At 38.4% G+C, this 26753-nt stretch overlaps 1 protein-coding gene across 1 annotated transcript in view; it reads left to right on the top strand.

Annotated features, from left to right (window-relative positions):
• ANO2 (anoctamin 2) overlaps positions 1–26753 on the top strand; it is a 154156-nt gene that overhangs the window by 34571 nt on the left and 92832 nt on the right. Inside the window, 9 exon segments of the mRNA XM_079303102.1 lie at positions 1514–1665; positions 2764–2818; positions 3338–3386; positions 6325–6339; positions 6342–6379; positions 6631–6655; positions 6658–6671; positions 9481–9545; positions 24750–24884. Of these exon segments, the coding sequence (XP_079159228.1) occupies positions 1514–1665; positions 2764–2818; positions 3338–3386; positions 6325–6339; positions 6342–6379; positions 6631–6655; positions 6658–6671; positions 9481–9545; positions 24750–24884 (548 nt within the window).

Below are 26753 nucleotides of genomic sequence, written 5' to 3'. Positions count from 1 at the left end.
AATTGGGAATACTGCACTGCTGTGACAAGCAAGTCTCAGAAACTCCTGAAGGGTGTTGAAGAAAATCCTTTGCCATAAGGATTCAGTGAGCCAGCTAGAAAAGATGCCCTCCCACATTGGGTACTTGTGAATAGAGAAAGATGTGGAGTATGTGATAATAGGAGGCTACTTTAGCTACAGCAACCACGAAAGGGTTGAGTTTAAAATATTCAGTATAATGAGGAAAAAAAGCTCAGCAGAGCTGTTGCTCTAGGCTTTAAGAGAGTAGACTTGAAACCACCCAGGGAGCTACTCAGCACTGGTCCTTGGGAATCTGCTTTGGATTGCTCCCTGAGTGCTTGGTTGGACAGGGAATTCCTCATGGAGCTTGAGAAGAAGAAATTTTCCATCTCTAGCAAACAAGGCCAGGCCTCACAGGAAGTTTACAGAGCTGTGGTTCACATATTCAGGGAGAAAGAGCTGAAACTGGCCAGTGTTGTGCCAAACAATTAAGACTTTTTAAAGTATGTTAATAACAAGAGAAGGTGTGAGGAAAATATTGGACCAAGACTTGATGGAAGTGGTCACCTGACAAACAGATGATGGAAAAATGGACATGTTCAATGCTTTTTTTGACTTGGTCTTTAATATTAATAATCTTGGACTGCCTGGTCCTGAGGCAGAGGACTGCAGCTGTGGGAACAGTTTGTGGCTTTCCATTTGTGGCCACTGAATTTTTAAGGGACCATCAGTATCCACTGGATGCTCAGAAGTCCATGGGGCCTTGCGGATTGATCCCAGAGTACTGAAGGAATTAGCAGGACCCCTTTCAATCCACTTCAAAAGACTTGGTACCCACTGACTGGGAGTCACTTGGGGTTATTACAATTTACATGAGGGAAGAGCCAGAAAATGACATACCTAATATTCCAACCTCAGGACTTGGAATAGTTATGGAGAAAGTCATACCACTTACAGCTGAAAGGCATTTGGAGGACAAAACATTCCTCAGGCGCAGACAATAAAATTTCATTAAGGGAAAGTCCTGGCTAACTAACCATATATCCTTCTACTGTAAGGTTCCTTGCCTAGTGGATGAGAGGAAGGCAGTAAATGTAACTTTTTTCCCCCAGATTTTAGTAAAATTTTTAATATTATCTCCCTCAGAGCATCCTTCTAGACAGGTAGTTTATCTGTGAGATGAGCAGGTACTGGAGTTCTGGGTGAGGAACTTATTCTTTACAATTTTTTTATCGTATTAGTAATTCTACACTGGGTTTTTTTTTTTTTGTTTTTTTTTTTTTGTTTTTTTTTTTTTTTTTGAAGCAGCTTGTGAGGGACAAGAACTTATTGGGACTGCATTCCATATGGATTCAGGTGCTTACAGTTATATGGGAATATGTCTTCAGAGAAGACTCTTACTTTAATTACAGGTTTAAACATATGTGTACAGCAAATTCTTTTTTTCCCCCCCTTTCTTCATTTTAGTCTAATTTTGGAAGGGACATGCTAATGTACAGTTTTATTTCCTCAGATGTATGAGATCACAGAAGAAAAGGGAATACTCAAAACGTTAAATGAAATATGGTGCAAATTGACTGAACCTCTGCAACCCCAGGTGCCACAACAAGAAAATACCAAGATGAAAACTTTGTCCTACCCATTTTCCAGAGAGAAAATATATTTGTGAGTACTTGTAAATGTGATGGATAATGAAGAAAGGTGGAACTTAGTTGTTTTAGTGTTGTAATTTCTTTTTTCCCACATTTCAGTCAAAATTCAGAAATTCATCAAGCATATCTAGAAATCCTGAGGAAACATCCAAAATTGTCAGATTTTCAGTGGATTAACAAAAATCTAAGATGCAGAGACTTTCTACCAGTGTTGTACTTATTTCTGCAGGATAAGGCACTGGAAGCAGTGCATCAAATAAAATTCTCATATGTTTAGCTTGAAATGTAGAAATCCTCCCACCAAATTTCTGATTGTTTGTTTAAGGATATTGCTGCCTGTTTTGAAAAAAAGCAAGAGCTAGTAGAAATAGGCAGTATTTCCCATCTTGATAGATTATTGTAGCAATTAAACTCAGCTAATAATATGCAGATAAGAAATTCTTGACACCTGCCCTCTCACTCAGAATATATTTCTGGGCCCAGTTTGACATGAAACACTATTTTTTTTTCCTCCTGGGTGTCTCCTTGTATTTATGTCCAATAAATAAAATTCAGCAATAAATATAGTGACCCACCATTTCATTTATTGCCCTCTGACAATTTTAATTAATTCTAAATATGAGTCAAATTGATGGAGGAGAATAAACTGGGAAGCTAATTTCACATATGATGATTTTGAAGTTTAAGGGAAGGCATAATTCCAGTGGAATGGTTATTTGAAATCAAGTGAAATGCTGACTGTTTGGTGGCCAGGAAAAGAATAATGAAAATCTGCATTAGGGTGGTAGAAACCCAATGACATAACCTCAGCATGTTATAGTATTGAGGGTATAAGAAAAATATTCAAAGGTCCTCTTTTGTAAACAATAGAGAGGTTCTTCTTGTCCAAAAGGCATTTTATATTAGCTAGTCATTTTGCATTTTTATGACTGGGTTTTGAACAGCACATATTTTTATGCTGTACTATGTCATCTATATTCCCTTTAAACATTTGTTCTTCTGATTAGCTGTGGTTTCTGAGTGACTTTTACATTAGAATCTTTCATGTTGTCTTACTTGTTGCTTCCATGTCTTCAAACTGAGCTGATTTTATTTTTACTCAATGTTTTAGGTATAACATCAAAGATAAAGACACCTTTTTTGACAATGCAACCCGCAGCAGAATAGTAAGTTAATAAAAATAACATTTCCTTGTCGTGTGCTGAGTGGGATTTGCTAGTGAGTTTTAGAATGGGATTTACTGGGAGTGTTTTAGTTTCATCTTTGCTAATTTCATTAATTTATGCATTTGTGTGTTCTTGCAGAACACTAATTCATGACATGTATGTATGTAAGGAATTCCTTCTGGGACTGCATGGTAGTTCAGGGTTGGGAAATGCTCTGCAGGGAAGCTGTTGACTCCTCTTCATTGTTTAAAGCTCTTTTCAGCCCTACTCCTAATCTTTACCTATATTTCCTTCCATATAGTCCTTATACATCAAATACTTCTATAAGGATGACACAGCAGGATGTAACCCACAAATGTTAGAGCAGAAAACCCACTAAATAAAATCTGCTAATGGATTTAAGTATTTGTGCAAACAAACAGAAGCCACCTATTTTAGAACTTTGTTTTATTGCTAATTCCATGATAAAATTAATGCTAAAAGAGTATTTGTATGTTATATCACTGCTCTTTTTTGCAGGTGAGGGAAATTTTGAAGCGCACATCTACAAAGGCCAGAAGCAGCATGGGTAAGGTGGAGGGTAGAGAATCAGAGATGCTCTTTTGAAAAGAATTGTTTAGGTATCTCAGAAAATATTGATTTTTCTAGCAGGACACTAAATGTGCTGGCACACCTTCACAAAAGAAAAAAAAATTAGAGATTGAACTGAATGTATTTTTCTGAGGCAGAAAATCAAAATTTCTAGTCCATGGTTTGGATGGTAATGGGAGCTGGCTTTTCATTTTTACAGGTGCAGCATCTGGCATATAACTCACATTTCATGAATTGTTATAAAATTGGATTTCATTACTGTATGATCTGCTTTGGCAAATTCAGATGTCAACTGCAATATGTTGTATTATTTCTTGCAGGACTGTATTTTTCTTGCCATTTCAATTGAATGATTCGCCTTTCCAGGTTATTTTTATTACTTCAGCTTTAAAAATTACCCTCCCTGAACTGCCTGGTGATATATATGACTTAAATATGACTGTTTTGAAGATACTTTTGGGATAATGGTGAAATGTTGGAGCTTGAGGTTCAGAACTTATTTAATTTTCTTGAGGTTCAAAATTTATACAGGTGTACATATTCTCTTTTCTCCACTCTTTTCTCTCAGCCATTGTGAGATCATGGCACATATCTCCCTAGTGCAAAAGAGGTGATGGTGCTCCCTGTCTGACATATTTTCTGGAAATCTTTCTGTAAGCTCGACCACCTATGGACAGATCACAGCGTCCAAGGGTAACATTCCTGGCAAATAACATGCTGCAGAATGATTCTGCACAGTCCTGGTGTGATTTGGGGCAGGGAAGCCTCCAATAACACCTTTTTTGGTACAGGAAAATAGATTAATGTAGGTTTCCTTGAACAGGAGATATATATTTTTTTTTTAATTATATGAAAAGCATAGCAAAATGAAAGCAAAAAAATGAAAAAAAAATTTTTTTTCTTTTTCAACCAAAATCATTTGCCTTTTCCCAGCAAAAAAATTAAATTTATGACTACCACACTGTTTCCTTTCGACGAAAATGAAAATATGTTTTTAAAAATGTCAGGCATTCTCAATTTCCAAAACATGATTTGGTAGGTGCTGCTTTTTGAACTGTTTACTTGGTAGTGTTCTATGTTTTGATCTGCTCAAAAGCCTCCAATGGGGCAATAGAAGGAAATGCTGCCTTATTTTTCTGAGATGCTGGGAACCCTTCTGGAGACTTCAGAATTTGCTGGGGGAAAAGCTGGAGAGAAGCTCAAAGACAGAGTTGGAAGGGATAGAGCACTTTGCCAATGGAGATATTGGCCTCTTACTTAAGGCTTTCTTTAATAGCTTATTCTGGTTTATAGTAGAATAAAAGCCATCATTAGAGATCAAAGGACTTTTCATGAATTTTTTAAATCTAGCATGAAAATACAGCCTGATGCACTTCACGCTCAGGTCAGCTCAAGAACTCATTTGACATGAAATAACTGTTTTAACATTCCCATCCTTTCCATCTTTCTGGTCCCTAGCCAAAAGAGGATTGTGCATTAAGTTTGACCTTATTTACCTTATGTAAATAAGTTTCACTTATTCCTTTGGTCTTCTGAGATCCTCCCCCAAAAGAGCTCTGTTTCATATGTCACTAAGGCTTTCCCATCTCATTGGCCTTAAGCCTCAAACCACTCATCAGGAGAGGCTAAAAATATTGTTTTGAACATTGAATTTTTTTTTTTTTAATTAGAGTTCATTGCTTATTTTACACAAGAGGCAGGACAGTGATGTTGGAAGTGCTTATAGCAGTCTTTGTTTATATAAACCTGTTTTATGAAAAATAACAACACTTCAAACACATTTGCTTATGGAAGATTTTTTTATATCTGTGTAAGGCTGATCTGATTCTGCTCCTATGATATTATACAAGGAAGGCTTATTTCCTTCTAACATAACTCTGAACCACTGTGAACTTCCAACACCGAATATTTTGCAGGAGCAGCCTTGACCCTATCCAAGCATAGTTTCTGATCCTATGAATGCAAGTAGTTATACTTGTCTTTGTATCAAGGGAGACATTTATTGGTACTCCTGTCCAGCATTTCTGACCAGGTTTTCTCCAGATATTTCAGGACAATGTGTAATTTGACTATGGAATATTTTTCATCATGAAAGGCATGATAGCTGATTACTTTTTTTTCCTGACCATTGAAAGCAAAGAGGCCTGGAATAAATAAATAAATAAATAAATACATAAATCCCCCACACATACAGATATATGCTAGTTATTAGAGATAACTCATCTTTGGTTGACTTTTTATGGAGCAATTGTTTTCACCTCCAGAGAATGATGACAGAATTCCTATAAGAATTGCAGGTCTTAAGAGCCAGTAGGGATCTTGTGTCTGTCTACAGGGGCTGTAGTCACTGCTGGGAATTCCCTTGCTAAAGTTAACTCCCTGCAAGTGCCCAAGGCTGGGTTGGATGGGGCTCTGAGTATCTGGAATAGTGAAGGTGTCCCTGCCCATGGCAGGGGGAGGCAGGCTGATGTTTTAAGGTCACTTCCAACCCAAATCATCCTATGATTTCATAATCACAAAATTCTGTGGAAGTTTTTGTGTGGATTTTTTTTTTGTGTGTTTCTTTTTTTTAAATTGTTGGCGCAGTGGTGTCTGTGGTTCTGACCATTGTGAAGATTCAAGGAGGACTTCTGGATGTTTTGCTCCTCAGGCCATGGGGCTCTTTGCTATCAGGCTGAGAAAGTGATCAGAAGAGTATTTGGCACTGTGCTGTAGTCACTGAAGAAAAAGCACTTTATGCAAATGAGTTTCTCTGAAAAAGATTTTCCACAGCCAGGACTCCCATGTTGCTCTATTCTCATTCTGAGTATTGTCTGTTATACAGTTCTGTCCCTCTGGAATGTCATGAGTGAATCTCCAGTAACATTTTCTATTAATTGTGCCTGTTCACCCCCTGAATTTTTCTTTTCTTTTAGGCATTGGCACATTAATAGCAAACATGTTTATGATGCAGCCTACCCACTTCACGATTACGTATGCACTATGAAAAAAAAAATTCCATTTCTCTGCTGGTGTCACTCAGAGGCATCCATTCATAGACATTATTATTTTTTATATGTGACATTGAAAATCTTTTCTAAGTGTGGTTCTAATATGAAAACTTTTATTTAAGTACATTTCAAATTGTGACCAAAAAGTAAAATCAACAATGTAGGAACAGGTAACCAAACTTCAGGTTTTTTCTGCTTTTACATCTGTCATTAAATTATTTTCTTCTCCAGGGTGAATATGAAGGCCAAAATGATGACAGAATGAAAGAAAGGTAAAATACATTGCAAAATTTATTTCATACATATTTAGTGTATAAATGATGTTTTAATCGCTTGTAAAACTTAGCCATTGTATGACAAGTAGATGTTTCAATAAATGCATATTTTTTTTGAAAGTGGCATATTTTCCTCTATTTGTGAACATAAAAGTGTTTTTGCAAGATTTTATAATGTCTTCTTATCAAGCATGTCAGTTAATTTAATTTGAAATTCACATCTTGAAAATACTTCCATTTTTCCTCTGCATACAGACAAGATTTTCAATGTATCAGGAAGATAAAATTATTAAATAACTAATTTAATAATTTTATTTTCCTAACCAAATTCTCCTAGAGAGCAGTAGTTACTAAAATAAAACATAGTTTTACTTTTCATTTGATTGTGCAGTCAACTAAATTGCATGCAAGTTCTAAAAATCTGCTTCCAATTATTTTGTAAATAAAGTTTCTAACTATCAAAAGACGTTCAGAAATAGATCAACCCTCAAGAGAAACAGTGGGAATTCAAACTGTGTTTTTTTATATATATGCTTGCTTTTAGAAATGAGGGAAAAAGCATTTAAGTACTGTTAAATAATCTATTTAGATCTGTAGTTACTAATAAGTAATCTATTAAGGTTATTTTTATATTGTTCTCTAATGTTTGCTCCCTTTATTTGCCTTGATATGCAAATAATAGGATAGGAAATGCAGAGGGAAATTAGTAGTGAAAGGGGAAGAGGGAAAAATGAAGAAAAAGGGAACGTTTGGAAACCTTTAATATTTAGTGTACTATGAAGACTGAGTTCATACAAATGGTGGTCATACAAATAAATCTGATTTCTCCAATGCTGAATTAGTAAAATTTGAAAACATAATCTTGGTAGTTTTTGGTAAATAATGTTGCGATTCAGCCACTAGATGTCTTCATGGGCCATATACAATTTAATTTAGTGTATAAACCTTGGGAAGCAAAACAAAGTTAGAAAACAAAATATAAAAAAACCTTTGTTATTTGTGTCTGTTTCTTTGAAATTTTTGTTTGTGAAGGAATTGTCTGCCTTGGACTTTTTTTGACAGGCAGCTCCACAGATAACTAACTTGGAAAGCAAAACTTTTAGAGAAAAAAGCTCAACAAATAGTAGTCAATAGAGGGATTGGGTACTGTTGAATGGGGGGGGGGGGGGAAGAGGGCCTAGAAGGACCAGTGTCTGGAAAAATATTCCCCCTACTAGTTGTATTTTGTGCTGCCCTCTTTTTATTCTGCCTATTAGGCTCAGTTATGAAGTGTTAAGTATTAAAAACATAAAAGCTTCTTTCCAGAAATACTTCATTGATTATTCACATATGTCCCTGCTGCCTAGGCCTTGAATCTTCTGCAGTATTCCTATGCATAACATCATCTGTTTTCTATCTGAATCTAATAGTCTCAGTGTTTAATTTCCTGAAGAACCCTGATCAGGTTTAAAAGAAAGGAGGGCATTTTTAAGCTTCTTTTTTTTCTTTTTTTTTTTTTTTTTTTTTTTTTTTTTTTTTTTTTTTTTTTTTTCTTTTTTTTTTTTCCCCTTCTGCCCCCTTTTATTTTGCCCACTTTAACTTATCTATATCTTGAAATTCAACTTTCTCTTGTAAAAGCCCAAAAATTAACGGAGTTCTTTGGGGTATTTATGCCAATAGTGCAGCATAAGTAATTAAGGATTATGTACCAGTTTATAGCATAAAAGATTAATCCTTATCAACCTTCTTCAGGATTTCCTTGGACAAAATGCACAGTGACACAACACTTTTGTCCCATCCTATGAGAATTAGAAACCTGCAATGAAAACCTGAGAGGGTTTTAGTTTTTCCTAAAAGCAAAGGAATTTCCCATTTTCAGTGTGATTTCTGCTCTTAAAAAAAAAAAAAATCTTTTTAAGAAAGGTATTGAGCAGCAGAATGATAATAACTCACCATGAATATAAACACTTTGTTTAGTCTTGAAGCTTCTGGCCCACTGGAAACTTATAACCCTTCACTGCTGTCTTTATGTTTGACATCAAAAAATCCATGAGGGCTTTGTATCCCACCTGGGAAATCCACTGTTGTCATGTACTAGAACAGAATCCCTATTATTAGAAGCATATTAGAACATTCCTGTAAACTTACAGAAAGTACCTGTTCCTAAATGGAAGCTATTTTAGACAGAGCTTTCTCTTTGCTCTTCAAATTCCATTCTGTAGCTGTGTTCAAAGCAGCCTTTGGGGAGTTTTAGGAATGTAATAGTTTTAACTTTCTTCTTTTGTGAATTTGAGTGAATGCATGTATTAGTATGATTATTGGAAATAATAATGCTGGAGGGTAATGGCAAGGGGTGATTTTGAATAAGCAAGAACAAATATTCATATGAAAATATCAATGTTGCAGCCAGGCCAATCCTCTTCACTGGTGTCACATAGATCATGGCAATGAAAGAGGGAATAAGCAAGACCATCCCAAATTCTTTGCCTGTTGCAGTTGAGTGCATTGTGGTCCATCTTCCCCAGATCCTGCAAGGTTTCCTTTTATCCCTGCTCCTCTTCCAGCTGGATTCCTCCTGCTGCAAGAAGTTTGTGTAGAATCTGATCCTTCCCTTGAGCTCACTGTAAGCTGTGGGTGAATCTGTATGGCCAGCAGCAGACCTGGCCTTGTGTGATGTCCCCAGCATGGGGACAAAGTGGCTTTTCCATGGGATCTACTGAGTTTAGCAGCTCCAGGAGTGCAGCAAACATTTTTAACTCTTAGAAGGGGTTTGTGAAAACAGAAGGGATAACTTGTTCAAAGTAATTTTTTCTTTGTCTTTCTTTAGTTGCTGTATCAAGAATGGGCAAGATATGGAGTGTTTTACAAGTTTCAGCCTATTGATCTCATAAGGTAATGTGGACTTCTATAAAACCTGAGGTGATGCAATTAATTCATTTCCACTTACTTCAGCAAATGAAATCTTGAGTTGATCAGAACATTGAAAATAATGTCCTCACTGTTTTTTTTTTTTAATGGCTCTGATGATAATTTAACAAAAATACACCAAACAATTATCATCTATGCTTTAGTATAGTGCTTATTCCTGGGAAAATGTCATATTTCAGTTTTTGGGGTTTTTTAGGTACTGATTTGTTCAAAAGAGAGGAATTGCTATTTACATTGGTAAATTTTTATTGGAGGGTATGGTCACAAAAATCTGGTGAATAATGAGAAGCTGGTGTTCACATCATGAATCAGTGTGAAAGTATTTGACAGTTTTGAGATTGATTTGATTTTTTTACTCCTGGTTTTACAAGTTTTATTCATCTGAACACATCCATATGTGGTCCCGGTGGGGGATTTTTGTATATTTATAATTTTTTTTACAAACATAGAAGTTTGCTTTAAAATAAGACAAAACAAACCAGTCATGATTTTTAAGGATTTCCCACAATAACTAAAAGAAATCCAAAACAAAACAATTTTTGTTGTATTGTATTTTGTTTGTACTATAAATACTGACTAAAGAAAAAAAGATTTGAGTAAACTCCTAACTAGAAATATTCTATTATAAGATGTCTATCTAGGAAGAAATGAACTAGGGTGTTAAGGAATAGAAAAAAAGCCTCAGCAAATATCTGTTTTAAAATAATTTGTGTATATAAGAAACATGGTATTTGTTACCATTTGTCTTTTGAATAATCAAACTCCAACCAGTTTTTATGATATAATCTGCCCCTACATGATTGCCTGCAAAAGTTGCTGTTGTTAATATGGAAGGCAAATAAGCTTTGTAAAATATTTTGTTATATTTTGAGCTAAAGCTGAAATGCTGCAAGTAGTTTTTCCAAGAGTTAAGCACTAACTTTTAATGTGAGAGGAATTGCTCCTTACTGGGGGCAAGATGATGCAAACTGGCAAGTGGATGTGAGACCATCAACTGTACTGAGGTTCTGCAAGGCTTTGAGATTTCCTCTGCTTTTGATTTGATTTTTGATTTTTTTTTGTGCAAAATTTATGTGCCTTTTGTATAGCAGTTTCTCTGGGCCAAGCTCCTGAATGGAACAGGTAAACTCAGAATGAGATTACAACACCTGCTGTGTGGTTAGTAAATATTACAAGTGCTAAACTAATTTCTGACTGGCTAGAGGAATTCCCAAGTTTTAGCAGACCTCACAGCTCAGCTGAGTTAAAAATAGAGGTACATCTGCTTACACTCCATCTTCATTTGTATTTTGCTGTCTCATTATAATATTTACTATGCTGATATGATTTCATAGAAATCCTGTGGTTTAAACTTCTATTAGAAACAAAAAGAGGACCAGACATGTGCAATTGATTGTCTGTTCTCGGAGATGACTTTTCTTTCTTTTATCTTCCATATTTTGCTTGACTGCAAGTTTGACTGTTACCACTAAAATAAATGTGGTTTTTATTTCCTGGGTAATGTTAGAGCTTAGTGTAGATGTACCTGGAGAATTGGCTCCCCCTCCCTTTCTGCTGGTGAAGTAGCTTCTTCATTTTTGTGCCATGGAGGTATCTGAACTCAGCCTTGATGGGATAAGTTATTCCCTTGGCAGACATCAGTCACTTTGGGCTTTTTGGTAATTTACTATGACCCTCCTTTCTTAGATTGCTTAGATTATACTCAACTTTTTTTTTCCTTTTTTTTTTTTTTCTGGTGTAACTTAAGTTTAAATTCAGGCTTTGGTGGACAGATGAAGCAGCATTTATCTTTCTTTTTACTCAAAGCCTGTCCTGCCTGCAGTTTTCAAATGTATCAACTCTGTTGAAGTACACTGCTGTTTTTTAAATACAACTTCCAACATACATTTAACTATTACTGTTTCACTCTTATTCAGTAGGAATCTAATCTGAAAGTCATTCTTTACCTCAAATGTCTATACTGGAAGATTAGATGTGGCACTGTAGAATTATTAGAGGTTATTCCCTGGTGCCTCAGGCACCTGCCTTCTGACCACACAGTTGTTGCCAGTTCCCAGTTGATTGCACACCCAAAGACAGGGAACCACATATTTGTTATGCTCACTCTTGGTGCAGAATGGGGATTCTCTTCCAATATCTTTAATTCTCAGTGGAATTTAACTGCATAGACAGTTTCAGAAAATTTTAAAGTTCTTAATAACAAAAGGAAATAAAGGACCATTATAACATTCACCAACAATTCCATTCACTCCTGTCTCTTAATCTGTAAAAATATTCCTTTTCTGGCTTTGCAGAATGCTTTGGGGCTATAAGAAAAAGCAATTTTTTTTTTTTTTTTGTAAAAGAGATGCAGCTGCGAGTAAGGAAGGTTTCACCAAATAAGAAGACAGTGTGTGTTACATATTTCTATTCTACAGCAGAACAATTTCATTTAAAGACTTTAAGGAAATATATAGTGCAGATAGTGCAAGTAATACAGTGTGAATTTAAGTTTGATTTGTAAGATGTTACAACACACTTCATCTCTCAGTGCACATCCAGATATAAAAATGCATTGTTTGAAAGACAGTCTGCCTAATGCAGTGCTTTATTCCACTAATGTCCAAATATTAATTTCAATTTTTTCTGCTTCTTTTTAACTCACATGAAGCGGATTATAAACAGCTACTTGAAATAGAAATTGTGAATTATTTGCTAACAGATATCTTAGGCTAAATGTACTGAAAATGATGAATGAGAGCTACTGGACCTCAATCATCTCAGGAAGGCCTGAGGGACATATTAAAAAATTGAAAATGAAAGCTGCAGTTTTAGAATTTGCAGAACTCTGGAGGTCTGTCTGTTGTAGCACACCTTTTTTGTCATCCTAATTTAAGTATTGATTTTCACTAGAGAGGAATTTCTCTTGTGTGACTTTTTTGTAGGAATGCACTTATCAATCCTTGATAATCCTTGAGTTCCTCTCAATCCTTGCACTGTAATATAAAAAATGTATAAAAACATCTGTGGCTTAGTAATTTTCCTCTATTTTTGATGATTTTCTTTTCTCAGATGAAGATGAGTTCAAACTCAGTTTTTAACAAGTTCTGCAGTGATGCTACTGTTGATCCAGAGACAGGGAGGCTGCTCCCTAAGAGTTCTATGACTTTGCATAAAGAAAGCAGGTTTTATATGCTATTGAATATTAATCAAAGTTTTAACAACATGATTTTAGAATTAATAGGTTGTCCTTAGACCTTCTCTCTTCTCAAAACAGATCTGTTTTTGAAAGCCAGATCATATTACTCATGCATTTTGAAATATCCTGGGATAGAGATCACACAGCTTCAACTCTTCCAACACTGTACCACTTTCAAGAAATTTTCCCTCCTCTTTGGACCAAATATTCCTTGATCTTATTTACAGACATTATTTTTTAGCCTTTTAGCAGTACACCTCTGATGACTTATAGCAAGTCAAGAAAATATACATAAGTGTAAGAAGCACAGTAGAAATTGATAATAAATTTATTTCTGGCTGTAATGCAACATTTATCACCTAGGAGCCCTAAATGACAGATGGAGTAATCTGAGTTTACAGTGTCACAAAGAGGTGGTTTTCCTTCTGAGAACCAAACCTTAACTCATGGAAAACTGGCACATTTTCCTCCTAAAGGGCATCTTGAAGCACCTGCAGCTGGAAACCCTTGTAGGAACTGAAATTCCAGGAGCAGAGACCATTCTTGTGAGAGGAGATCATCTTTTTTATCTCTGATCTATTAACTTAGATTATCTCACTGCAGGAAAATCAAGCAGAGTTGGCTCATTGTAGTTGTGGTGGAGCTTGTTTTAATATCACTGCTTCTATAAGGCCCCAGCTCATTTTCTAATGGTTTTTCATATTTTAATTTCTATTTCCCATTTCTAGAACTTCATCAAAGTTAACAGGCTACTGTTATCTATAGCATGATTGCTTTCAAAGTTCCAAATGCCTCTTGCTGTAAAGCCTGAAACTGGGAAGACATGTAATAGATGAGACTATGTATACAGTAACTCTTTTTGAAGGAGCAAGTAGGAAAGATGTGTTAACTAAAATATTATTTATAGAGTATAGAACATAAAATCAAAACTCAGGAGTTTAGTCAAACTGTCTAGCTAATATATTCCCTCCTTCCTATCCTATGTGTTTTCCATTTGGAAAAACTGCTTCACCTCTGTGTGTAACAAATTCTGCCTTTCATTGTGGTGTACCAATGTTGAACCTGCTCTTGGCTGAGCATCCCCAGCCCCCCCTGTTCCTGCCATGAGTGCTGTTTTTAAAGCCTGGAGCTTGCTTCTCTTGGAGGTTTCTAAAGCAGTGACAGACCTGTGATCCAAAGTTTGACTGCCGCTCACCTCTTGCCTTCTCTTTGAGTGTCTACAGTGCTCTGTGTAAGCAAACAGCACCCAAATTGTCAATACTGGTTTGCCTTTTTGCCTTTTGCTTCTTCATCAATCTTCACCAAAAAACCCCCCAACCTGGATGTATTCTGCTTACCCTACTTAAAGTAGTTTTTAAAGAGAGATAATATAAGAACAGGGAGTTCTGCTAAAATGTTGTTTTTATTGTCTTTAGATATAATTGTTTCTTCCTTTGCAAAAATGTAGTTAGGTCTATTTGTGGTTCAGTTGCCCCAGCAGAGCCCTTCTATCCTGCCTAATGCCTGAACAAATGACTTCTTTGTTCACCATCCTGATGGTAGTCACATCTTCATCTTTTTGCTCCACATACTGTTTAGAATTCTCAGGACTTGAAAAGAAACTCTGTGATGCCCAGTCCCCAGAGGAAATATTGTTCATCACTGCTTATGCTAATTTTGGGGGTTATTGATCCTCAAAGTGGAGATTCTCTTGTATGCTTAGTTTCTCAGCTTCCCTACCCTTTCTGTTATTATTGGTGAATTAATCTCACCAAATATATATACACTTCTCTCCTCTCCTCTCCTCTCCTCTCCTCCCTCTCCTCTCCTCTCCTCTCCTCTCCTCTCCTCTCCTCTCCCTCCCTCCTCTCCTCTCCCTCTCCTCTCCTCTCCTCTCCTCTCCTCTCCCTCCTCCCTCTCCTCTCCTCTCCCTCCTCTCCTCTCCTCTCCTCCTCTCCTCTCCTCTCCTCCTCCTCTCCTCTCCTCCCTCCTCTCCTCCCTCTCCTCTCCTCTCCTCTCCTCTCCCTCCTCTCCTCTCCTCTCCTCTCCTCTCCCTCCTCTCTCCTCCTCTCCTCTCCTCTCCTCTCCTCTCCTCTCCTCTCCTCTCCTCTCCTCTCCTCTCCTCTCCTCTCCTCTCTCTCCTCTCCTCTCCTCTCCTCTCCTCTCCTCTCCTCTCCTCCCTCTCCCTCCTCTCCTCTCCTCTCCTCTCCTCTCCTCCTCTCCTCTCCTCTCCTCTCCTCTCCTCTCCTCTCCTCCCTCTCTCTCTCCTCTCCTCTCTCTCCTCTCCTCTCCTCTCCTCTCCTCTCCCTCCCTCCTCTCCTCTACTCCTCGCTCTCTCCCATCCCTCCTCCTCTCCTCTCCTCTCCCTCTCATCTCCTCTCCTCTCCTCTCTCTCTCCTCTCCTCTCCTCTCCTCTCCCTCTCCTCTCCTCTCCTCTCCTCTCCTCTCCTCTCCTCCTCCCTCTCCTCTCTCCATCTCCTCCCTCCTCTCTCCTCTCCTCTCCTCTCCTGCCTCTCCTCTCCTCTCCTCTCTCTCCTCTCCTCTCCTCTCCTCTCCTCTCCTCTCCTTCCTCTCCTTCCCTTCACTTCTCCTCTCATCTCCTACTCTCCTCTCCTCCTCCTCTCCTTCTCCTCTCCTCTCCTCCACTTTGTCAGAAATACCCTCGCAGCATCTGGTTGTTTCACAGGGACTCAAAAACTCTCTCTGATGCACTGTGTCCCGGCAATTCTTCCCTGATTGTCTTTAGCAGGCAAATCTTCAATGTTCACAGAGATGCTGAGGCTGTCTGCAAGGAATTCTGTGCTTGGAAATAAGGAGAAAAACAGCTTTAAGCCTGGGAAAGTGCAGTAACTGAGCAAACACAGCACTAAGTAGAAAAATGCCCATGAGCTCTACCAGTGTCTTTGGCACTTGTCCATCCAGCTCCTTCCCAAAGCTCTGCCAAACACATGCCTGAGCCAACAATCTGAGCAGATCTTCTGCTGTAACCCTTTTGCACTTTGAGGCCAACATCTTTTTATAGTTCCAAGAATCTGTATAGAGAAGACTCCTTCCCACCATGGGATATGCCCAGATACAGTTCACCATCACAAAAGCTCTAGGTGCAGGGGGTAGTGCTGTGCCAGCATCCAGTCATCCCTGATGTCCTTCCTGCCAGGTTTTACAGCAGAGAGCTTCCTGGAGGGTCCCAAAAGCAGGTGGGACTATGAAGCAGAGTGTGAGCTGGTAAAAAATGAACATTTCACCATCATTATATCTCTTTTCCTTTTCCATTATTTCATTACCCCCCCCAGCCTAGTTTATTTATGAATGGCCTTTATTATCATGCTGTACATCCATGAAAATAGTCTTCTGCACTTTTTAGGAGTTTGATGCTAGAGCAGCACTTTTGAGCTGAGTTGTACGGAGTTTTCCCTCCCCTCACTGGAACTTCTCATCACAGGCCATATCCAAATGCTCCAGCCATTGTTTATTGCAAAGCAGAGGGGTTTTGCTCTTGGTGCATAAATCACCAAGGAATTTGTGTTGAATTATTCTGCTGGATGCAGGCCTGTGACTGCAGTGAGATGATTTACTTACAGCTCTGCATTTCACAGACTTCGCCAGTCCTGTAGGAAGTGCTTCTCTCTGTCTCTTTTGGCAAGGGCTTGGTCTTATTTATTGTTGCTTGTATGAGAGATGGAATTTTAAACCAGTAGGCTTGGATTGTAGTGGTGAGGAAAAGCAGATCCCTGCTTTCTGATAAACACAATTCCCAGGCTTCAGATTACTGTCTGAGCACTAGGATCCTCATTGCCACCCAGATTCCTCCCTCCTGCAGTGGGATTTTCAAAAGCTAGATCCAGCAAAAGATGTGTATATCTACATCAGGTCTTGCAAAGTCAGGTCTCTGATGATTAAGGTTGCAGCACAACTTCTTGAGGTCTCCCCCTTGGACTGTGGAGTTTTGTAGTCAGCTAAAATTCAGTTTTCTTTGTGTTAAGTTCCATAGTGCCTGAATGATGCCTAAATTTCACAGCCAGAAATTTCTATTTTTGAACGGACATGACTGACAGGTCCCATTCAAAAGGTGTGTTTGGAGGTGACATCAGCATATTTTGATAGGAAATAGAAGTTTGTTCTTTCAAACTGGAGCAAAAAAAAAAAAAAAAAAAAAAAAGACAGAGGTGAGAGACCACATTTGGAAACAGAAGTCATTCATGTTTAAATATTTACCTGCATGTGAATTTTTGTAAACATCTAGAGGTGTGTGTGGCTGGGAACTGCAGGGAGTAGAAAACAGCTGCTGCATTTGGGTAGCTGCAGATCTGCTTCTCTTTCTTGTAGAACTGTTCCTAATGGTTTAGCCTCTGTAGGAGGTTCTGGCTTTGGCTTGCTGGGCTGAGAAAAAGTTCTTTTCTGGCTTCTGAGTGCTGCCCAAGGGTCAAGACCAACCCATTTCTGGTTTAGACATTCACCCATATGAAGATGTTTTGTATGAGGATCCTCTCTGTCCATAAGTTATTTTAGGACAAGCCATGGCTTTGCCTGATCCAGTAATTTGTCTCTAACGTTGGACAAAACCACAATGGAAGAGGTCAAGAACTGGGCACTATATATAAATTATGCCCAGGAAACACAAGCTTAAGGAAAGCTTTCAATGTGGCAAAATTGTGACCTTCCATAGCCAGTACAGAGAGCAGAAAAATTGAGATTTTTATGCTGTGTTGAGCAGAAGGTAAGAAAAGGATGGAGCCAGGCTCTTCTCAGCTGTGTCCTGTGACAAGAGGCAATGGACACAAATGAGAGTGAGGTAGATTTAGCCTGTAGTTCCATAGGTCCTTCTTCTTGCCCTTCTTGAAAATTAGGGTGACATTTGTTTTCCTCCAGCTTTTGGGCACTTCTCCCATTTGCCACCAACAATCAAAGATGATCAAGAGCTGCTTTGCAATGACATCTGCCAGCTCCCTCATCCCTCATGGGTACATCCTGTGGACTTATGGATGTCCAGTTTGCTTCAGTGTTCCCTGATCCAACCCCCTTCCACCAAGGTGACCAGAAGAAAAATTTTTATACTTGTTTTTAATTGGAAATGATACATCTGTTTATTAGCCACCAGATGGTGTCTATCTGACAGCAGGAACACTGTGCAAGAGCTAACAAGGACCTACTTACTAAAATAAATACATGAAATGAATTCAGGCTGTACAGTAAAGGTTAGCTATATTAACTTGAAAAGCCAGAAATCTCTCATGAAATATTAGTTATTATAAATTAAATATATTTAGGAAAAGATGCCAGTATCTGAGGTTCAAACTCTTGTTAAATGAGATGAATAAAATCATGCAAATTATCTTGTGGAAACTGGAGATTAGGGAAGTGATGAGATGTCAATGACCTCACATTTGTTCAAATACAAAAAGGCAGAAAAGCAAGTTGTAATAGGTATTTTAAAAATTGGAAGAAAACGACAAAGTAGCCTCCTTTCTTTTAGTCCAAAAGAAAGGCTGATTCATATTAAATAGCTTACTCCTTATTTGTATTTATTTATTATAGAGAATGTATTATCTGTATAACTGAATGAATTGCTTCTTACATGGAGTGTCGCTTGGTGCTCTTTTGAAAGTTGTTTATAAAATGATCTTTCCTTCCTCACAGGTAAGCTCTGATTGACTTCCTTTAGCTTTGAAATAGCCTCAGGTACCCACGGATTATTAATTTTCCAGGTTGGGAAAGTTACTTCCCAAAGTAAAATTAAAAAAAAAACCAAAAAAAAACCCCCAGCTAAATAAAGAGAGAATAACTTAAAAAAGGCGAGGAGAGGCAGAGTGTCCATGGGTTATCCATGGGTTATCTTATGCATGGATTCTTGGATGTGACAGGCAAAGCACTCCTGCTGAAAATGCCTTCCCTGAGCCAGGTGTGCTGTGGCTTCTGCAGGCTCAGGGACATTCAAAACTTTTTTACACTAAGCACATGACAGGAAACATCAAGAGAATAATGTAATCAGGCACTTAATCCTTTCAAACCTGTTCTGAAGTTTGTATTGTCCCAGAACATAGAGGAGAATGCAATTACAGTGCTTCTGACGGTATTGTGTTGTTTGCTTATCCATTTGGGAGTTGTCAGCCTTAATTTCTGTCTCAGTCACATTACATGTCTACTTATTATGCTTCTATTGTTCTTTCTCCTTCAGTCAGTAAACAAAGATTTTTTTTTTCAGTTTATAATCCATCACCACAAACTATGCACTTCCAGCTGTATTCTGACAATTTCTTGGAATGGAAGCATAAGGTTTGTGAATCTGTGAGGTTCAGAGAGTGGCTTGTCCTAGTTTTATTTCTTTGCAGGATAAGGTTTGGCCTTTTGCTATTTTAAATTGCATTTAATACACAAATCCTGACTATTGCTATTAATTATTATTATAAATTATTATAATTATTATATTAATAATAATATTTTCCCCAGGTTTTTGAATCAACTAGAATTTGAGAACTTGAATATCTTCTTCCTACACAGACATCAACTTCTCCCTGTTACTCTGCTAAAGATTAATGTGTCTTAAGAGCAAAAAAAAAAAAAAAACAACAAAACACAGCTCTACCACTAAGTAAAATTCTCAATTTCTGTTCTCCATGGTGTTGCAATATTTTGACAGTGGATTTTTTTTTTCTCCTATAAGGAATCACAACTAAAATTCCACAGTGCCTTGAAAGAGAGATGTATCTGTAACTTAGACAGGTTTGACTCCAAACTTAAGTACCGTTGGGGGACACAGCAAATATTTGTTAGGTTATGTTTTCAAACAAGAACTTTAGTGAAAAGGGCTTGATTAAATGGCTCTGGTGGCACATTTCTTCATTCCATTTTCAGGGGAAAGGGGTCAGGTTCTAAACTCTATTCAAAAACACACTTTTAATCAGTCTCTACTGGACATTCTTGATTTTTATGATCATTATTGGGGAAAAAAAAAAATGCTTTTACCTTGGACCAAGTCTCCTTTCTTTGTTTTCTGTATGCAGAACCAGCTGGCCTTTCTAAAGGACATTTTCCTTCCTACCTCCAACTCAGATGCATTGCAATTTATCTGAGGTTCTGTAAATGTTATTTCCCCCCCCCCCCCTTAAAATTTTAATAAGAAAAGTTTTTCAGTGTCTTGGCACATTGTTCCAAGGGAAATTTTCTTCTGTCAGGATCTTTTCTTGGCTTCCATATTGCTCCATTTGGTACACTCTCTGTGTATCTGGATTTAGCCCTTCTTGAGACTGCCTGCATGGAATATGTGCTGGCATATATGCAGGCACAACCACGGTGGAAATCTCCAAGATCTCTGGATGCACAGCAGCCTCAGTGCTGCTGCTGAGCAGTAATTTCACCCAGGTGTCCCAGATGGTTGTAATAAATGCTTGAATCTTGCCCTGAGAAAATTTTTGAGTGAAGAAAGAATGGAAAATCCAGAAAAGTTTGAACATAGGCAGCTCTACCTGGAGTGAAACCTTGGGGTGTTCAGCAATGTTCCTGATTGTCTTGTAGTGCCTGGGGCTTTCCCTATACTCCAGCAGTCTTTCTGAAAGAAGTCTGCAGTATTGAGAAGGAAACTTTAAGTGTTGGAACTATTATCTCAGAAACAAAGGATCTGTGTTGTGAACTTACCACATGTTAGAAATTGTTTCTTACTTTCTAAGGGTAATCACAGTTCTATCTGCAGCATAATGGTAAATTTTCTTCTGGTTGCAAAAGCCCTGAGAGAATAAATTGTGTTCCTGGGGACAGTTGCTGTGGGTCAGAGAGTGACCCACCTGGATGGGGAAAGAAAGTTTTCAACTAGCTCTGGCAGCAAAGATGTTCTGACATGAAACTAAACTGCTTGTCCTTTTCCCCAATGGCAGAAACTCCAGAATTTCACCCCCAAACTGTGTAAATAAGTTTATTTTGAAGGTATTAGTAATAGGTATGACTTGCTTGACCATCTGCACAGGGGAAACCTCCCCAAGAGGCAGCTGTAAATCCGTTTCATTTTGCAGAGAAATTATTTCATCAAAACTCCTCCACCAAAGGGGTGGTGAAGTGAAATGGAACCAGCTGGCCTAGAGTGGGGTATGGAAATATAAAAACTGAAGAGTTCTGAACAGATTTCCCAGTTAGGTGACTCAGTGTCCACGAGCGCCTTTTCCACGCTTTTTTAGCTTTGTTCCTGAACGTCTCCAGAGTTCTTTCCAGCGTGTGTCACGCACCACACGCTTCATTCACATTCCAGGTACCCACACTTGTTTTCACAGAATCAAAACTGAAGGGCTTTTTTCCTCCTCTCTTTCTCCCCTCTTTCCCAAACCTTAGTCTATTTATAAATTGCACAACTTGGCACGGGAGCACTGTGACCAACGTGCAAGCAGAGGGTTTAATAATCAGTTGTTTCTTTTGATGTTGGTTTTTGCAACCAGACAGACCAAAGTGCATTGCAGATGTCTGGTTTAAGTGTTACATGGGTGAAGCAGAGGGAGCCAAGCCAACATTTCTGCTGTTGTCTTCTCAACACTCCTAATTCTGGGAGGGAATACACTTTCTACAGATGGTTGTTGCTGCTGCTGTTGGGAGTTTTGTAATGCTGTTTCTGATAATCTGCTGGAAGAGCAGCTTGTGTTCAGCTTGTTCAGGAATTATAGGAAATTTGTCCAATTTTTTCCTTAAAGACATTATTTTTTGTTCAAGAGAGCTCAATACTTGGTAGGTGGCCATTTAACCAGCCTTTTTAAAGTCTTCTAAATGAAAGGCACAAAATTTCACCTATGATGCATCAACACACAGAACCAAAACCTTGGGTGCTGCTCCTGACAGGAGCAGTACACATTCTTTATCAAAGCAATTTTCCCTTTAGTTTGGAACCCTGCCTCCATGGAATATGTGAATATAAAGGGGAATTTCCCTAAAGCTCACACAATGCTAGGGTCACAGGTGTTTTGAAACATTCTGCAGTATCCATGAGCAGCACACTTTGGAAAGGGTTAGTCCTTAGCTTTGCCTGGATTTACGTGAGGCAGATGTGAATTAGCTACTGAGGTAGGGCAAGACTGGTCTCAATTCTCCTCTTTTGCCATGCCAACATAAATCATGAATAATTCCTGTAGGATAATAAAGTCAGACTGGTTTTATCCCAATGTAAATGAGAGAACATGCCAAGTTCTTGGTGTAAATATATAAAAACTTGTAAAAATACTTTTCCTGGACTTACATCTTCCTCTACCCTTGAAGCACACATTTTCCCCCCACTCTGTTCATTCAGTACTGAATCCAGCAGCAGCTGCAGTAGATGTTGGTGCAGGGGGATCACAGGTGTTTGCAGAGCCTTGACTCCTGTTCAGAGGAACCAGAGAAAAGTTCTTGAGATGTGTCAAAGAAAGGACATGTCTATTTCCTGTGTTCATCTGACTTGATAACTCATGTCTAAATTGTTCATTATGTTTTCAAGCTCTGTCATTGCTTCTCCTTAGATTATTTCACTTTCTGGCAGATTGGTGGACTGAGCTGGGGCACAATATCTTAATCATTTTTCTTTTTCAAAACAGTTAAGCCACAAAACACAGTGCAGTTTTCTTCTTGGAAACTGCTTTTTTTTTCCATACTGCCAGGCTATTGTTGAGCTCTTCTCACTTTCTTTTGGCATAGATACAAATAGAAACCCTTCACTTTATAGGTTACAGATCATATTAATCACTGGAAAGCTTAAAAATGTGACGGGAAGCCTCTTGAGCCATAAACTTCAACTTCTCTGACCCTGATCAGCTACTCTTTAGTGCTGCTGGCATTTGAACACTTTCTGTGCTAATTTGTGGCCCTTTGTCAAAAGAACAGAGAGTTTTGAGCAGCTTAGATTGTGGACAATTTTTTGTGCCTGCTCTGACCTATTTGAAACACTTTACTAGCCTATTGCCCATCTCTGCAAACAAGGAAGCAGTAAGAAGACTATTTGTTGACTCACACAGGAGGCTTGAAGAAAATCTACAGGCCTTCTGGTTAGGTCTATATTTCAATCAAGTATTTCTTCTCTCACTTAATAATAAAGAAGTGTATTAAAATGTGTGTATTAAACAAACTGTATTAACAACATAGAACATTAACAAACAGGTATATTAAAAATAAATATTTATTTTCAAATGTGAAAATGAGGGAAAGCTGCTTCTTATAATTACCTCCAAAATTACCTGGCATGTGCCAGGTCAGAGGCCAGTCCCACATTATATGTCTTGTATTTGCAACACAAATATTTATTATTTCATAAAATATGCTATATCATATAATGCTGTATTTCCTTGTATTCTCTTCAAATCCATTGTCCCAAGGTGATTTAAATCTGAGGTTATTGTCATTCAAGCCTTGCTGTGATGATTTCACTTGTGCTGTTTGATACTTCACAGTTGGTGGCTTAGGGTGCCTTGCAATGTCAGGTGTAGGGGTTGTGCTCTTTTCCTAGAAGATTCCTGAAATTCCTCAGCTTCTGGATGGCATTCCCTCATACTGAAGATAATGTTGTTTGTGTTTCACCTCAAAATGCTTTTGTGTTGCTTTCCCCTTTAGGATGTGTCCTTTCTAAAGCATAAGCAAGCTTGGTTAGACATGAGAAAATAGAGGTACTCATGGAAGGCAAAAGTGAAAAAGGCAGGATTGCGCTTCCAGTTTTCCATGGGACAGCCTGGACTTGTGGAGTTAACTGCAGCTGTGATGGTGGGAAAACAACAACAGGATCTGTAGTAATAAAAATCCCTCACTGTTGCTTCCTTTATCCATTTTATCTGAGCTGGAAGAGTCTGTGGAGGCTCCTCTCATCTCTTGGCTCTCTGCCATGGTTGCACTCTTGCCCTGTCTCTCCTGTGGCATGAGCAGCCTGGCACTTAGACCCAACTTCTGGAGTAGAAAATTTCAGTTTGGGCCTCCAAAAATCTCATTTAATAATTTTCAGTAGGAATTATTTAAATCTGGGGTGCTTAACTTGGGTAAAATTTCCTAAGGTAAATGGGATCAGAATAAACCTCAAACTGGGATCATGCTCAACCTTTGTGAGGACCAAGTTTTGTCTTTTGACATGATATCATGAGTTTATTTAATTCTTGCTGCTATCAAAGTGTAAATGTCTCACTGACTCACACTCCATGTCATGCTCTGGGTGCTCTCAGTGTAGCTGCTTTATGTCCAACACTGCTCCATCTTCCTCTCTGGCTTGTGAAATGTTTTAAACCTTGTGATTTTTATCTAAATTTTGGTGATTCTTGAGTTCTATGAAGCGCTTTGGGTTTTGCAATATTTGTAATCACTCCTAACTGTACTTTGGAATGATCAACAAGGTTCATCCATGCTCAGTTTACTTCTTGCATTATGATTCATGAAGATGCTGTGCTGAGTTCTACCACTTATTTATCAACATCTGCAGTGGGCTGCTCCTCAGAGCAGACACTGTTTTTTCTAACCAGCTGTCCAGGGGCTGTTAACCTGATAAAAATATTTTTTCTGAAAAGCCAGTGCTAAGTGCACAAGTAAACTTCCCTCCTTTAGCAGCAGTTCCAGATTAGTCATCCTTGAAGATATTAGAGGATGTTGTCAGTATGGTCCCATAGATGTCATTTCTATGACTCTCACTAACTGAATCCAGGAGTACTACAGAGGCAAAATTAATGTGCTCCTCTGAAGAGCCAAGTATTTTCCAATGTTTTCTCATATTTCACTGTCTTCTTTTAAGAGATGCAAAGACCACAGTCTTCTCTGAACACATATTATGTATTGCAACAATACCTGCTTAATTTCAGCTCAGGAGAACGATCCAGGACTGTCTTTAATTTCTCAAAACAGAGAAGTCCAAATTTCCAAATGCTAAAATCATTCCCTTCATTTTTTTCCCATTGTCTTCAACATCCTCAGAGCTTTCATTCATGTCCTTCACAATTTGTATTTTAAATTTCTGTGACTGTTTAGTAGCTGTAAAACACATTTGAAAATTATACCCTTGGTATGTGCTTTTTCTTATTTTTTTTTCTCTTTTTCAGGAAGTATTTTGGAGAAAAGATAGGACTTTATTTTGCATGGCTGGGTTTATACACAGAATTCCTCATTCCATCTTCAGTAGTTGGGATTATTGTATTTCTATATGGATGTATAACCATCGAAAGTGACATTCCTAGGTAAGCTTATCTGTGATCCATGATTTGTTACTTGAAAATTATTTATTATACTAAGTTTTTTCTTATTAATCTGTAGTGAGAATAACTAGTTTAACTTGCCTGAAGAGCAGTGATGTATCATTACCAACCCTGCAAGCATTATAAGCAAAGAGGCATTGAAGGGCACACATTTATTTGGCTAGTCAGCATCTTACCTCCTGAAACAAGAATGTGTAGTGAGTTTCTGTATTGAGTTCATTTTCTAAGATATTAATTTGCTTTTTATGAGTGCACATAGCTCATTGCTCATTCAGAAAGTCATTATGGAAAGCTCACTGTAATGAATGCAAACACTGTCTACGACTCTTGGAACACTTTATTCTTGTTAAAAAAAAACAACAAACCAGATCATTTGTACAAGCGAGATGAACAATAGTTACAAAATTTAGCAAATGCCAGCAGATCAAGGGATGTGATTCTGCCCCTCTGTGCTCAGCCCCACCTGCAGAGCTCCTCCAGCCCTGGAATCCCAGCACAGGAAGGACAGGGAGCTGCTGGAGCCAGAGCAGTGACACCAAGGGATCAGAGGGATGGAGCAGCTCTGCTGGGAGGAAAGGCTGAGATAATTGGGATTGTTCAGCCTGGAGAGGAGAAGCTTTGGGATGGCCTCACTGTGGCCTTGCAGTGCCTGAAGGGAACCCACAGGAAAGATGGAGAGAGACTCTTGACAAGGGCCTGGAGGGACAGGACAAGGGGCAATGGCTTCACACTGACAGAGAGCAGGGTTAAATTGGATATTGGGAAGGAATTCTTTCCCATGAGGGTGCTGAGGCCCTGGCACAAGTTTCCCAGAGAATCTGTGGCTGCCCCATCCCTGGCAGTGTTCCAGGCCAGGCTGGATAGGGCTCTGAGAAACCTGGGACAGTGGAAGGTGTCCCTGCCCATGGCAGGAGGGTGGAACTGGCTGATCTTTGAGGTCCCTTCCACCTCAACCCAATCTATGATTCTGTATTTGGTCTCTACAGTATTCCTCTTCTAGACACAAAATAATGCTGAGTTCTGTGTATCCTGAGGGGAATATGCTACACAAAACCTGCCAAAGTGACACTGTAATGTTAATGTCTCCTTCCCAGTGATAGAAAAAAAACTAATCCTCTGTGTTATTCTTCAGCCGGAGGCAGTACTCGTATGCTGATCACACTCATAAGAATCCCTGAACTGTCAGCTTTTAAAATCACTGCAGTAGAACAATGTTACTGATAGGTAAATGATGAACAGCATCTCATCTGAGGCAGGGTCTATTTTCTTAGCTTGATCTGAATAAATCTTGGTGCTTGTCAGGGTGAAAGCTTGAGTTAACATTTAAACTCCATTGAGATTTATGGCTGAGATGTATCTGCAGCACACTCTGCTGCCTTTTGAAACAGAGAATTACTTTAACAACATGAGAGCTGGAAACAGCTGTGTGCTTTTTAAACCATATAATACAAACATATTCATAATAGAGTTTGAATAGCTCTATTATGAAGATTTGTTTTTCATTTGAAGTGGTAAGGAAAAACCTATTTCAGGATGGTCCATATAGGAACAATCATAATCACCATATACCAGCTATCAGTGAAACTATGTGGTAACTCTCAGCTCATGATCCTGGCAAGGACATTTGAGCTTTGCGTTACTCAGTTCATCTAAGTGAGACTGTACAGGTATGAAAGGCTTTCACATCCAAACCCTATGGAAAATACTGAAAGCATTCTTAGCCCTGACAAGAAGTGTTTGGCCTGTTAAAGTGATGCTGATAATGTTTTTGCAAAGATTTTTTGAAACTGAATACATACATAGCAAATAAGACTGAGAATCAAAATAACAACCTTATAGTAAAGATCTTAA

The sequence above is a fragment of the Erithacus rubecula genome, assembly GCF_903797595.1.
Source record: "Erithacus rubecula genome assembly, chromosome: 4".
NCBI classification, from domain to species: Eukaryota; Metazoa; Chordata; class Aves; order Passeriformes; family Muscicapidae; genus Erithacus; species Erithacus rubecula.
This window is presented reverse-complemented; position numbering and strand designations above follow the sequence as displayed.